Genomic DNA, 14,876 nt, shown 5'->3' on the forward strand with positions numbered 1-14,876 from the left:
TTGATTGCAGGGGTACTTTAACTGTTGCAGACTGATTTATATACTCAACAGCTCACTGCCCGCCAACCCACCCATTCATCCATCGTTCTTCCTCTTCCGACAGTAGTTGGTATTGACAGCCATGACAGAGTTTAGAGGATTAGTTAGGTTTGTACATGGGGAAATAGATAATCTCCTTTAGATCTGACCTATTGGCTGCACTCTGCTCACTCTATAGGGCTTTATAGCTTCAATCATATGTTTTAGCAATCACTGGATTCAGCCTGGCTCACATTTCCTCTTCGAGCTTGGAGATGAGGAAGTAATTCAATGAGGACTACATGCAGGAGGCAGATGTAGCTGTTAGACGAGACCTGCTTTATGCATCTGCTGCACTGCTGGATGCTCACAGCATTAGGACATGATTTAGAACTTACACAGTGATGGGGCAGGATGGATGTACAGGAGACTTCAGCAGTGACAGCTCCGTAGCTTCTGTTGACAGTGCAAAGATGTAAAGTCAGGTTTACATTGACAAGCATTTGTAGCTCGAGGAAGTGTTGCTATATTTTGTTATGTTTCATAATTTCATAAAGGCATATTATTGAGAGTCATGTTTGAGAAGGAATCTTTTTCTCCACTTGAAGTTTTTTCTACATTTCTTTGTGTGGGAGTGTGGGGGTGGTGTCGAGATGTTTTGGGCTTTCCTAGATAAGCAGATAAATATTCAGATAGTGTGTGCATCCCCAGCAAAGCAAGTAAAACACTGACTAAACTTAAACATAATTCTAAAACAAATGAAGCTGGGGGAGGAAGTATGAAAGATTCTGTTTATTGATTGGTAAAACACACATCATGTTCACACATAGCTATAATATGTACACAGTGTACAACACTGGGTAAATGACTTAACATTATCTTAATACAGGTAGACAAGGCGACAGCATGTGCACATGCAATCTTAACCTGTGAAGACACCTTTTCAGTGGTGGCATTCTTGGAGGATTTTGTTCTCAATAATCACCTGTGCTGTTGACCATGTCATGAATAAACGCAGTGTGTGAAGAGCAGATTGCTTCTGACATCAGATTCAGGTTCAGGTTCTCGCCTCCCTATTTCTCTCTTGCTCTCTCTCTCTCTCTCTCTCTCTCTCTCTCTCTCTCTCTCTCTCTCTCTCTCTCTCTCTCACACACACATACTTGTCTGTGTACGTCCGTCTGTGTGACGCCTTGGTCCTCAGGTTGCTGATTTGGGTGCAGTAATTTGCCATTAGACGAGGGACAGGTGCAGCTGCCTCTGGTTGCAGCACTAACAAGGCATTTCATCATGGTTAGCTCCAGCCTGGTGCTCTGATCAGCTCTTGTTCTTGTCACAGTATCAAACATGTGCATGTACAAATGCACACCTAAAGACTATACCTCAGTGGTCTTTACAGTCTTTACAGTGCTGTTCCATGTATAGTGCTGTTAGGATGGAGGGTCTGGGTCTGGGTTCAAAACCCACATGTAAGTGAGGAATAAGCCAAGTTTGTGTGTCCATGTAAACCTCAAAAAAGGAAGTGGTATAAAAAAAATGTAATGCTTCTTGTTGATGGATAGTTGGATAGCACTGCATTGTATTATATTCAGTCAAAAGAGCTTAAGTCCTACAGGCTTTCTGATGAAAAGCTGTTAAACATGCAGAAAACTGTACCTGAAAGTACGTGAAATTCTGAAGAGTTTGCATTTGGTGTTTTTTAATCCTCTACAGTGACATATTACTGCCAGAATGTGCCTTGAAGGTATTTTCAGAAAAATGGGCATTGATGCACACTGACCTTTAAAGGGTTTCAGACTTTTTTTTTCTTTTTTTACATGAGTTTGATTAAAAACGTATAATGTAGATAATGGATAAAAAACACAACAGCATTTTATTCTGACATCGAAGGGCAGCTGCTTCCTCACATTTAGCCTAATTGGGTGTGATATATCAGTAGCACAATAACAATAGACTAATGTCATGAAGTATATATCATAAGTATATATATCAAAAGGGATGAATCTCAATAGCTTTGTGTAAAGGTCAGAGTGAAGACTGTTAATGGAGACAATGTACTGAGGAGCATTTGAAATAAACTCCTTCTTGGCCAGCTGTCCCATCATTAATATCCTCTAAATGGTAAACATAATGGTAGAAACTCACTGCACTAAAATGTCAAGTTGAGGAGGAGAGGAACATGTTTGAAAAATATACAAAAAACAACTATAGCCTTAATATTGTAAAAATATCTTTTAATCTAGCAACTGAAGCTAGTCTCCAGTCATATTCCTGCGTGTGTGTACAGCTGGATATCACTCTGTAGTAAATTTTCTTCTTATGGATCCTCAACATATGCTTTCCTGAAGTTTCCATCTCCAGGTTCTTCCTGCATTAGCCCTCACCCCATCAACTCTCCCTCTCTCTCTGTCTCAAACACACACACACACCTTGGCCGACTCCCAAAGCAGTCAAACAGATTACTACGGGCGTTAACCCCATCGATCTGCTCCAAATGGCCTCCAAATGCCAGGAATTAGATTTCAGACTGTGGAAAAGGGAAATTAAGTACTGTAGTATTTCTTTCTGCTGGACTTGGGAGTTAAGTGCTGCTGTGCCTTCCTCATTGTACCACTTTTTCCTCAGAACTTTGCATTTTTCAAGACAGTTATATTTGTCTCCCTTTACATTTTGTTCAGAGCATATTTCTCAGGGAAAATAGGGATTCAAGATACAGCCTGTACCTAAAGCCTCTCAGTTCCTGCTTGGGAATACTTAAAAAGACATTAGTGTCTGTTGAATAAAGATATGTGAGAGTAAGAGTGAAAGAGATAAATTGAAGATGAGAAGGAGTGTCTTGTGTACTTGAAAAAAAAAATGACAAAAGGAGATGTAAACATTTGACCTATGCTCAGTAGAAAGTCTGTGTTGGGTGGATATATTCAAGAGTTTTTTTTTTTTGTTGTAATTGATGGACTGTAGGCATATCTGCAGGGCACTGTGCAGGTGCTGAACGTCATAGAGAGCCACTGAAGCAATCTCACAGTCATGAATTACTCCATTGTGGGGTTATAATGGAGGGCAGGTTTATAACGCTGGTTGAATTGGCTTTATTATAGCACACGCTTAATGTTAGGCTAATACCTCTTCACTCCCTGTCTTTCTCCCCCTGTATTCAGCTGCTTATTTCCCCCCACGATCACCTTCACTATCTCCATGTCTCTTTATCTTTGTGTCTCATTATATTCCACCACCTCTATTCCGCTTTGTCTATGTGGCATTAAGCTTTACAGAGTCTCTATAGCCGAGTAAGTATTGATTAATGTCTGAGTGGTGATGCTACTTAATGAGAGGCTAAATATAACCATCGCTACACGGGGCTCTGCTGCGGCCTCCGCCCTCATCTGCCACAGAAAGTGTGGAGAACACACCAGTCGAGGCTCTGTGAACAGTTATGACAGATAAATGTGCATGTGTGTCTAGCAAAAGTAGGCAAGGATGACTGAAGCATGAGGGGACGGACAGAGAACGAGAGAAAAAAAGACTGAGGTGGCTTTTCTAGCTTTACTTGAAGCTGCTTTGCTCTCTCTTATTGTTTTCCTTTCTCCATGGCAAAGTTCCTAATTTAGGTGATTTTTAATTGCTTACTGCAGTTCAGTTGAGCAACTCCATACTCATCAGGGAAAATGAGAAATACAGTTAGAGCTGACAAGATTAGCTGATCAGTTGATTTGACGGCTGAAAGAAAGATAATTGCCAATTACTGTGATGATCAATAAATTATTGAAATCATTTATTAAGCAAAAATGACACACACTGTTTAGTTCCAGCAGATTTGCTGAATATATTAAGGTTTACTATTCTTAAATGAAAACAATGATTAGTTGATTATTTGAGATTTGGATCCTTAGGGCTTTTCAAGCTTATAGCAAACATGTTTTGCAGTTTCTTAAATGAAGAACTGATGAGACTTGAAGGTTTTGCCAAAGTCAGGGTTAATCACATTTAGAAATCTGAAAACACTTGGTCAGACTGCCTGGTCACAGGGTCCCTGAGGGTGACTTAAAATTGATTGCATTTGCACACACACTCACACACATGCACATATACACACACATAGACTGTCTGCTGTTGGGTTTAAAATGCTTTGAAACAGTTTTATTTCCCCCTGAGGGAGTGAGGAACACAACCATTCTTTACCACCTACACTACATTGTCACCCTCTGTATTAAATCAGCTTAAACCTGCAAAATCACCAAGCTCTATTGTATTCACATTGACAAGTTTAGTTGCCCACATTTCTTCTCTGTTGCATGGTAACCAATTGAGAGTAGCAGTCCTACCAGCCCACCTTGTTTTGGCCAGCTGGAGAGAAATGAGTGATAAGAGTATGCAAATGGAATATCTTCTTTAATCGCCTGCTGTTTTATTCAGCTGTGTGGCCAGGATCAAGAATCCCTGCTGTGTCTAATCACATCTTCTCTCTCTCATTTCACCTGAGGCATATCCGTAATCTAGTCTATTTTTGACTGGCATTACAGCATACATTGTTCTCTTCGATTGTATATGGTGAAAACCATTTTCATAGCTCTGTGCTGGCAATAGCATCATGTTTTCGGGTTGTCCATTTGTCTGTCTGTCCGTCTTTTCTGTTCTCATGAATGCAGTATCTCAGGAACACCTTTAGGGAATTTTTCTCAAATTTGGCACAAACCTGTGTGCTGCCTGGTTAAATATGTGTTTGAAGCCTCCTCATTTTAGAATTTGTAGCTTTGCAGGATTTGAACCATTGTAGTCTGGCACAAGCTCATCAGTTTTGCTGATGTTGAGCTTCAGGTGACTGTCGTTGCACCTTGTGACGACCTGTCTGTCAGTCACTGCATATGTTATATGTGTCTGGACAGACATGGATATAAACTGCAGCTTGACTGCATATAAAACACATAAACTCAAGGTGAAGGTGGTAATTCCATTTTTTAACCAGTAATTGGCCTTTTACTTCAAAGAGAAGTCTGATGACTCAAAGTGTGGAGGGGAGAGGTGATGCAGTTCAGGAAGATAAATCTAGCAGCCATAGATTACATTTTTATATGGACTGTGACTGTGGACAGTAGATGTAGTCTCTCGGTCTGAAAATTGAAACATATGCGCAAGTGCCTTAAACCTGCATTCTTTCTAATGTCCAGCAGGGGGCGGCTCCATTTGTTTAAAAAAAAGAAGTCCGATTGTATGTTAGCTTATCAGAAACTGACCCCACTTCTCACTTGATTTACTGCTTCAGTAAACAGCGTATCAATGAGTTTACGATCTCAATCACTATTTTCAAATCATTGAAACTGGTTATGATGATGATTTTGTAAATAGTCCTATTTACATTAAAACGGAAGATGGGGTAAGGTGTGTTTTAGTTGTGGATAGCTTGTGATTGACAAGCTGTAACCACAGAGTGTCCTCAAGTTTTCTGCCAAATCCAATCAAGAAATCTTGCCTAGCTCCACCCTCTTGTCCAAATATGGTCAATTCTGGCCATGTTGAAAAAGCAACAACAAGAAGTAAAACAAAAACAAAGATTGCACTGGCCGTAATGCCAAACACTTGTGTTCAAAATGATAGTCTGCAACCCAGTTTCTGATGTCAGGATGTGTTTACACTTGGTAGCACCTCACATGTGTCATGCAGTAATAATATTTAGGGCACTGTCACTATCAAAACAGTTGATAGTCACTAGTAAAACACAAGATGTAAACGTGTCAACCCTGCAGACATGACACCTGCCATGCACTTAATAAAGTTACCAACAGATCACAATATACAGTCCTACATGTCCGGTTAGGAGTCTCATTCCTCCACATTCGATTTTCAGTTTTTCAATCTGCACTGTGGAGGGCTGTGCTGCTGTTCAGCGGGAAATCTCATTCAGTCGCCAGCTGATGGCTAACAAGGTCAAATAACTCTCCAGATGAGATGGACTGTGTCAGAAAGCACAAACACAACACACACACACAGCACCTGCCATTCAGTCAGTCAGCCCATCTATCTGTCAGCTACACACAGAAGCACATCCTGAAATGAGTGGAAGTTGGGACTGTGTGTGTGTGGGGTGTGTGTGTCTGTGGTTGGGGTGGGACTGCTGATGGGAATATCATTACAAACTTTGGAAGGGAATCACAACAAAACCAGTTTACCAGCTCATGAAGCAATCAATAGGCACCTACACTTTTTTTTCTTGTCTTCTGTCATTTCTCCCTCTCTCCATTTTCGCACACTCTTTTCCTCCGGTTGCCATAGTGACGTGAAATGGCTGCGTTCTGCAGCACTGGATCAGAGCAGAGGGGGGGACATTGTGCAGCCTGTGAGAAACATTGTTTTACATGGTGTTTTTCAAAGCATGCGCTCACAAGGCTGCAATTAATGTGTGTAAGCATATGCCACAGCGCTCAGAGAGTGTAACAAGTTAAATGTTATTTAAATGTCACATCGTTTTTCATTAGCAGTGTATGTTACAGTAAACTAGTGAGTTTGCAGTTCTTGTGGTGCATCCACTACGGTATGTCGAGGTTTAACGGTGTGCACACAGCAGTTTTTCTCTTACAGTTGCTAATTACTGATTGATTTGATTTATGGTGTCAAGTAATTTTGCCTATATACTTTTTCAACTATCATCTCAAACTATCAAAAACTTTCTCCACCGCTTTCTGTTTCTGCAGTGTGACAATGCAAAGGGGCTGAGGGCCTTCTTTGATGCCATATGCTACGGTCCCAAACACCTCATGATCTTTGGTGGCGTCTGCCCCTCTGTGACCTCCATCATCGCAGAATCCTTGGAAGGCTGGAATCTGGTGCAGGTAGGATTTGTACTGTATATGTCATCGAACGTGTGTGTGTGTGTGTAGTGCATAACTTACATGTACAGTGTTCGTAAACTTGAGATGCTGTTGTGGTGGCGAAATGAATAGGATTAAATAAACCCTTGTGTACTACTGGATTTAAACATGATCTAAGGATTCTTCTTTTTTGCTTTATAATCAGAAAACCTGGTTTCTCCACTTAATTGAGTTTCCCAAATTTCTTGTCCTTTAGCGCTGTGGTGTGCAGAGAGGTCCTAAGCTTTCATGAGGGTCCCAACTCATGGCTTAATCCTTCATTAACCTTGCCAGGGTGAATGTCTAATTGACATTGCTCTAATCCAGAGAATCCTTCTTCATTTTACAATCAAAATGGCCATTGCTGTGCTGTACAACAACCCATTGTACAGTACAATACTTGAAATTAGTTAAAAAATTGAGCTTCCATCTTCTGATAAGCTCCTGGATTTGTTTATGAAGGAAAATATATTATCAAATTATAAAACCAACTCTCTGTAAAGTGACATGCTGTGTGATGTGGCATACGTGATTTAGCTGAGCGTGTGTTTTGGGGGTGTTTTGTCTTTGGTATGAGCTAATAAAAGTGTACTACTCAGTCCAGTCAACGTTAATTACCTACAAGGCATTCATTTAATAGATTTGAACATTAAATCACACTCTTGCTTGCTGAATGGCGTTTCATGCAATTAAATTAGTCGAGTTTACATTTTTTTTTTGCTGTAAGCATTTAACACCAGTGATTCTTGCACCTGGGAAACCTTTGAACCTTGGAGTCAATTCTTGCAGTTTCTCTGTGTTACTGTATTGCATCACCAAAGAGGGGAAATGCCTCCTTACAAAGAACACATTCCATTTATTGCGAACCCTACAAAGGTTACTGGGCACAGTAGATAAAAAAGGAGTGAAGCTTGTGCTTGGAAGAGCTGGCATAGTTCAAAAGATTGCATTTTGAATTGAATGTCACATTACATGGCATATTTCCTCAGCTTACACTTACTGTGAATCTGCTGCTTTTCGTGTTCCTTTTTGCTCGCTTTTTTGTCAGGGTCACTTAAGAATGGAAAGATCATCAGGAAGGGAATGAAAGGATGAGCAATGTTTTAGTTTCTGTGTTCACTTTCTTTAGTAGGTAAAGTTTTAAGTCTAGAAAGAGTAATTCAAGCTGTTGTTGAATTTTAAGTGCCATCTGTGTGGTTTGTGTGTGTCTGTATGTATGTGTTCTCTGTGTTCATTGATTTGTTTGACTGTGATTACCTGCGAAAAGTGCACTAGCAATCTCCTGCTCTGCAAAATACTCTGCCTGGCACAGTGTGTTCCCCAGAGCACTTAACCAACCAGATTCTTTTCACTATTAATACACAGACCAACACCAACAAACTCATGCCAGCGTGAACCCAAATACAAATTTTGACACTGCAAGTGATTAAGGAAAAAATGTATATTTGAACAAATGAAAAAAACACCTGGAATGTACGTGTGTTTTAAGGAGATGCGTTTAGAAAACACACTTGTATTGATGGCCAAGGTTAAGTGTTGCTTTTTAGGCCAGCAGGTGTGTAGGTCTAAGGGCACTGTATAAAGATATTTTCCAATCAGGTAGCTGTCCAGCACCATGTTGTAACAGGTGTTTGTATAAGAGTATGGTAGTATATGGTAGTAGAACATAAGACGTAATTATCTGCCATTGCATTTGTCTATAAACAAGTGCGAGTGCTACTACGTGTTCTGTGTTGGGATATATCAGGTGTGGTACAGTATCAGAAGCTTAGGTTACTGTTTTCTGAGATGGAAGGTGTCTTTGCAGACGGGAGCTACATCCTCATTAGAGTATGACTCACCGAGTAACTATATTGTGCACTGGAAATCTGCAGAGACACGTCAGTGGATGTAAACAACACACCAGAGGATAAATGCACCGTGAGGTGGCACCTTTCTGTTTAGTTGATCCTCATTCTTCCCAGATAGATTGTTGACCTGAGCCTGTCTGCTCCATCTCTGAGTCCATTAATGTTCATTTGTTCCTGTTTAATGTGTGTGAATGTGAATCTGTACATGTAATTATATACAGTATATGTGTGTGAATGTACTTGTATGCAGTTTTTTTTATTATTATTCTTTTTTTGTGAGACAGACAATTTTGTGCTTTGACAGCAGCTGTGATGGGAGGTAGTTAGCCATTGCCCCGAGCTGGAATAATGCTTTTGTCTGAAGAAGGCAGTGAAGAGAGGGACTGAAAGGAAGGGCATTTCTTGAACCACCCTGCAACCTAAATTGGTGTTTAAGGAAACATGAAATTTTTCATGGTGATTTCATGGGCCATGCTCAACAAGCTCATCATTTCCACATCAAAACGGGGAGCTTACAGATGCTATCTACAGTAGATATAGCTGAGAGAACAAGCACTCCTGGAAAAAGCTTAATCATACGTCCATAAAAATAGCTTTCAATCAGTGTTGATGCCTAATGAAGTCAGCTTTGAAAGGCTTAACAAAAATAAACTCCTACTGCATACCCATTCATTATAATCTATGCTCTATGGTTTTTGAAGAGAAAGATCCATGCTCGTATTTGTGTACAAAAAGCCTATAGCCAACTTTCTATTTATTACAAACAGGTGGAATCATTAGGCTAGTTTTCCAAAGCCTTGCCAGCTTGTCCACTTGTGCTCTACAAGAGGATAAAATGCTGTGCAACAATGGGGAAAACAGTAAAACAGCCACAGTTCTTTATTCTGTCATCTCTGTCTACTCTGTCAGATTGTGATTTGTGTGAGCAATACAAAAAATTATTATAAGATGCAAGTTTGAGGATGTCTTCAGTATAAATTACTTTCCAATTTCTGTTTAACAGTTCTATTATGACAGAATTTTCCCCCGGATTTTTTCATGTGTGACTTTGCCAGCATAACACCTCCACCAACTCTGCTGAGGATGTCTGGCATTGTCAAAATCTCAATCTCTCACCCTCTGAAATGTGTCCATTTTTTAAAAGAATTGAAATATAATCTCATAACACAACGTTGTCAAACCCAAAGCCAGTGTGGTGTATAAAATAATATTGATCAGCGGTAAGCACAGATGGCATATCATAGTGATCAGTTTCCCAGCAAAATATTAATCTCTGTATGTATGAAAGGATTGACCTGTTTGTGACTGATGTCATGTTGTGGTGCTGCTGAAGTGGCTCCTTTGTCTTACTCTCCTAAGCAGCTCTGCTTTGCTCTGTACTTGCAATCACATTTGTGTAACACAGTACTGTACATGTGCTAAAATGACTGCCCAAACAAATTAAAATGGTGGATAAGAATGCTACCATGGCCAATGGACAGATGGTGAGGAGCGGATTTAGGGAATGACGGAGGAATAGACAGACAGTAGCAGACTGTAATAGCATAAAATTGAAATTCAAAAAAACAGGGCAAGACGCAGCTGTGTTTGTGAGCTGCCATCAACCACAAATGCCTCTGATTGCTGTGTTTTTATTTCCACCAAACAATGAATGTTGAAGCCATCCTCTTGGCAGCCATCTTGGTCTGTGATTAATCTTGTGTTCTCCTCACCATGATATCACATAACTCCAGAAAGGTTTTGGCAAGCTTTTTAAATGCTCACTGGCACAGGTAAGCAGTCCACATGCTTCACTCTCTTTGCTCTGTTCCTCAACCTACAAGACTTCCTTTTTTTTCCTCTCCACTGCATTGGTGTCATTGGTTCCTTTAAATGGCTGATTGAGTGCCAGGAAATAGCCCCAGCCCACCCGCTCACCAGTTGCCCTTCTGGCTCACCAATTAGGCCTATCAGTGGTGGCACTGTTCATTTTCAGCCATGTCAAGTGTGTAATGAAAAATTATGCTTCCAGATCATTTTGCCTCTTGTAATTTGGAAGAAGACAAGAGAACATTATTCCTACAAAGCTGATCATTTGTAGAGATGGATTTCCATTGTACAAGGAAGTTATTCTTATTCGTTCATTTTTTTTACAGTTAAAACAGTACGCTAAAGAGGAAGATATTTATCTTCAATTTTGAGTTTTTTTTAGAAAAAGGAATGGATATGACTTTCAATATTTGGAAATGTGGACTAAAAGATCAGGCACTCTGGTTCCTTGTTTTCCTGTGCCGTAGTCTTGATACTTGTGTCGTGGTAGAAAAGCTTACAAAACTTTAGCATCAAACCTCCAATTCATTTATCTTTTAGGGACACTAAATAATGAAGTCAGATAGGAGGAGGAACAAGTGGATGCGCCTTCTTGAGGTATATATATTATAGTCGAGACCTGTCCACAGAGCTAATATTTACCTGAATGTGATGCCCATTTTTCTTCTTGCTGTATTGATTGTTGATGCTTCATTAAATCAGGCAATTTAGGGACAGCAAAGTTGCATCCTTCCAGTGCTGCTTTCTCTCCCTCTCATTTTTGAAGCTTTCACAAACTCTTTGGGGTCCCCCCCCAACCCCCCAACCCCCATTTTCTCTTTCTCACTCTCCCTGAGTGCTACCCTGGATGCTTCAATAAAACATGCGATGCCAAGCACTGCAGTATTCTGCCTCACTTACGTCAAATCCTCCTGTGTACTGTATCAATATTTCATGACTTTCAAAGTTTAGGCTGAAATCTCAGAGTGCAAGGACAAGGATGGTGTGAGCATCACAATAGATCATCATAAACCAACATTATGTCTAAAGGTAATATGTGCCTCTGTGCTCTCTTTGTATGTGCGTGTGTGTGTGTATGTGCTTCTATTGCTCTCTGGGCAACTAAAGGTTATACAAACCATCCTCCAAAGGTAAAGTGACTCCTTTAAACCATTTATATTCATATTTGGTTGTATGTGTGTTTATCTACTGTACGTTTAGTAAGTACAAGGTGCAGTCCTGTGGATTAATGTCTGACCCTCTTGTGTCTGTCTGACAGACACTCTCTGTGAGTGTGACTCAGGACAGGACCATAGGGATAAAGAGAGGATGCTTTAGCAATTAGGCCTGATTTTCATACAGTCGCAAAGCTTCTCGGCAAGACCCATGGGAAATGGGAAACCCAAACCAGTCACACTCTAGATTAATGTTATTTCACAATCTGGCTGGAGAAGCACTTGATGTCACCATCGCTTTTTAATAGACAGAGACTTGATTTTGTTATATCATTCATATTTGTCGAGGTACCATTTGGAAAGTGAGTGGGAGAACGATTCAGAATCCTTTTTATGGGTTGTGAATTACATTTACATATTTCTGTGACAGACTACTGACGAAGTAAAACAAGGCAAGTGTTGACATTTAAAGCAAAGCTAATTCTCAGACAAATGAGCCTGCTGCGCAGATGTTAAAATGGGGAGACTTCCTCTTAATTTCAATATTTTCTCATTGAATCTGTCATAGTTTCTCTATCTTTTATTGCTGAAAGCAAAAAGAGGCAGAAAGAGACAGAAGGAAATATTAATTATATGCTGTACTGTGTCTTAATCAGAGTTTTTTGGTCGTGAATGCTGCTTGGACTTGTAGAATACACCAGCATGTACTGCAAAGCTGTGCTCACGCACGCTGTTGTACCTATTCGTAGTACCGAATGCATGCCATTTGACAGGAAACAGTAATTAGCTAATTAGCAATGTTTGTTTGAATACAAGCCGTTAGCGGGTTGCAACTGTTGGTGTCACATATTGAATAAATGGCATTCAATTCAAGAACACGAGCATCGATGGAACATCTTTCTGTTTCTGTTCTTCCCAAGGAAGTAGAAGCAACAAATAGAAACAGTCTCTCATTCTTTCTTTTTACCACTGACACATCTTCTCGACACCCAGGTCTGTGAGCTATATTCAAAAGGAATACAAGATGAATACATGCTGAATTCCCCCCCTGCATTTGAGTACCATAGTAGTTTTCTGAAGGAGGGCAAGAAAAAGAAAATCAGTGTGTCATACTCACGGCACTAATGATGGTGCAGGACCTGCCAGCCACCAACAATAAACAAGCTAGACTTTAATAGTTCAAGCTTGTTTTTGATGTTTGGCAAACTTTATCACACACACATCTGTGTTTTTTTGTGGCCCCACATCTTAGTTCTTCTTACATTCTACTCTCTTTTCTCCTTTGGGGTTTTACGGGCTTTGATATTCTTTGTTTAGTTCACAGAGTCCGTAGCACTTTGAAGAGGGCACATACATCTTTCAGTTTATATATGAAAACAAAGCTTTAAGCAAGAAAATCTTATGCTAAATTGAATTTTTTATACATCTCTATTTGAAATTATTTTACTGTAATAAATGGGGCTCAGGCTCTGTTTTTTGTGGGCCAAAACATGTTCTCCTAATCGAGCTAATTATTTGCTATATTGAATCAAGCAAGATATTTTTTCATTGAAGAAGAGTCAGGAACAAATCATAACTGAAAAGCTGTAAGGGAAGAGAAGGGCAGTTGGAGGCACACTGTGAAGAGTAAAGGAACTAAAGGAAAAATAGATTAGGTACAACAGACAAATACAATTTGAAGAATAGTGGGAGGCAGGTGCTGGCAGGACTTATCCTGCATGTTTGCAGCATGTAATATATAGATACATTTCATCTGAGATACCAAAGAAAAAACTTTGTTTATGTGAAGTTGAATTATTCATTAATTCTAACAGTAAAAAACAATTACTGATGATCATGTGTGTGTGTTTTAATATCTGTAGGTCATGTTCAGACCTGAGTGAATCAATTTATCTTTCAGTAATGCCTGAATAAGCTTCATCTAATCTCCATCACAGAATTATGTCGCCAGCGAGCTTTCACAAAACCCCGAAAGACTGTCTCTACCCCGCCCACCTTCATCTCTTCTGATTTTTTTTCTTCCCCAATACAGGGACATTTTAGAATCACAGGGCTCAGTACCTCATCGACCCAGAAATTCGTGTCGGAAACAGTCCTCTCTGAGGCCGGCATTAGTAGGATCCTTTGAAACGATATCAAAAACAAGGGCGGACTCGCTGAGCAATTGGACATCAAAGAGGACCCGGCTCCATTACAAGCCATTAAAACCATAACGGCTGCTTGGAAAGAGTGAAGCTTAGAGGATCGATAAAGGGCGGTTTAACTGTCTGACACAGCTCACTAATATCTGAAACATCAACTCCTCTTCAGGGAGAGACAGAGGAAAAGAGAGAGAAAGAAGGAAGATGAGGACAAGCTTAGTGGGTGAGGCAGAGGAAATGGAAAGAGAGAAAGACTTTAAATCCTTTATGTTGCTCCTCCTTGTCTTCCTCGTCAGTACTCATGTGCACTAACAAAATAAGCTGCCTTATACAGACGCAACAGCAGACAAACGCTCACACTGACACTCTGGCAAACTACACTAGAAAAAATGGTTTAACTTCAAAAAGCGTTTACCTACACAGTCATTTACAGCTCGTGATGGCTGTACTTATCGTGCTACCTACACATGCCTGAACTGTTTAGTATTATTGAACTGCCAGTATGGTAAAACCATCTTACAACCAAAGTTTTTGTGTAATGAACACCAGAACCAGGCTGAAAGGCTTGAACACTCCCTCCACCTCCTTACTCGATTCAAGTCCTTTTCCTCTTTGTCACTCTTTCATGTCTCTCTCTCCTCCTACACGATCCTTTTTCACTTTATCGGGGCATCAGAATGCGGAAGCGTTAAGCCTCCTTGAGGTTGATACTGAGCTCACTGCTATTTTCATTCCCTATTGGTGCAGTCATTCAATACGTCTCTTTTAGTCTGTGGCTGCAAATGTAGTCCAGTATGATAAGTGGTGATGAATAATGTCTAGCTTCAGGCAGTTTAGTTTCTCAAGACATAATCACAGTAGAAGTGGACATGAATATGGAAAAACAAAATTCTGTCTTGTCTGAATGTGGGCATACGTGTATGTATGTTTGTTTTCTTGGTTTATATTTTTGTAATGACGTGGCACTAACTGTAACTGTTTTCCAAGCTGTCCGCTATTTGTGCAGCAGTGCTTCAGGGTTGATGCTCTCTCAGAGTTTCTCAATTAAATTCCAGTTAAATTCTG

The 14,876-nt window shown here is 40.1% G+C and overlaps 1 protein-coding gene across 4 annotated transcripts in view; it reads left to right on the forward strand.

The window, feature by feature from the left end:
- Window positions 1–14,876, forward strand: part of gabbr2 (gamma-aminobutyric acid (GABA) B receptor, 2) — a 166,975-nt gene that overhangs the window by 47,721 nt on the left and 104,378 nt on the right. For all 4 annotated transcript variants that reach the window (XM_046417964.1, XM_046417962.1, XM_046417963.1 and 1 more), the window contains one exon: window positions 6,702–6,839. In XM_046417964.1, the coding sequence (XP_046273920.1) occupies window positions 6,702–6,839 (138 nt within the window). The remainder of the gene's footprint in view (window positions 1–6,701; window positions 6,840–14,876) is intronic.

This window comes from Scatophagus argus, chromosome 17 (genome assembly GCF_020382885.2).
Source record: "Scatophagus argus isolate fScaArg1 chromosome 17, fScaArg1.pri, whole genome shotgun sequence".
Classification (NCBI taxonomy): Eukaryota; Metazoa; Chordata; class Actinopteri; family Scatophagidae; genus Scatophagus; species Scatophagus argus.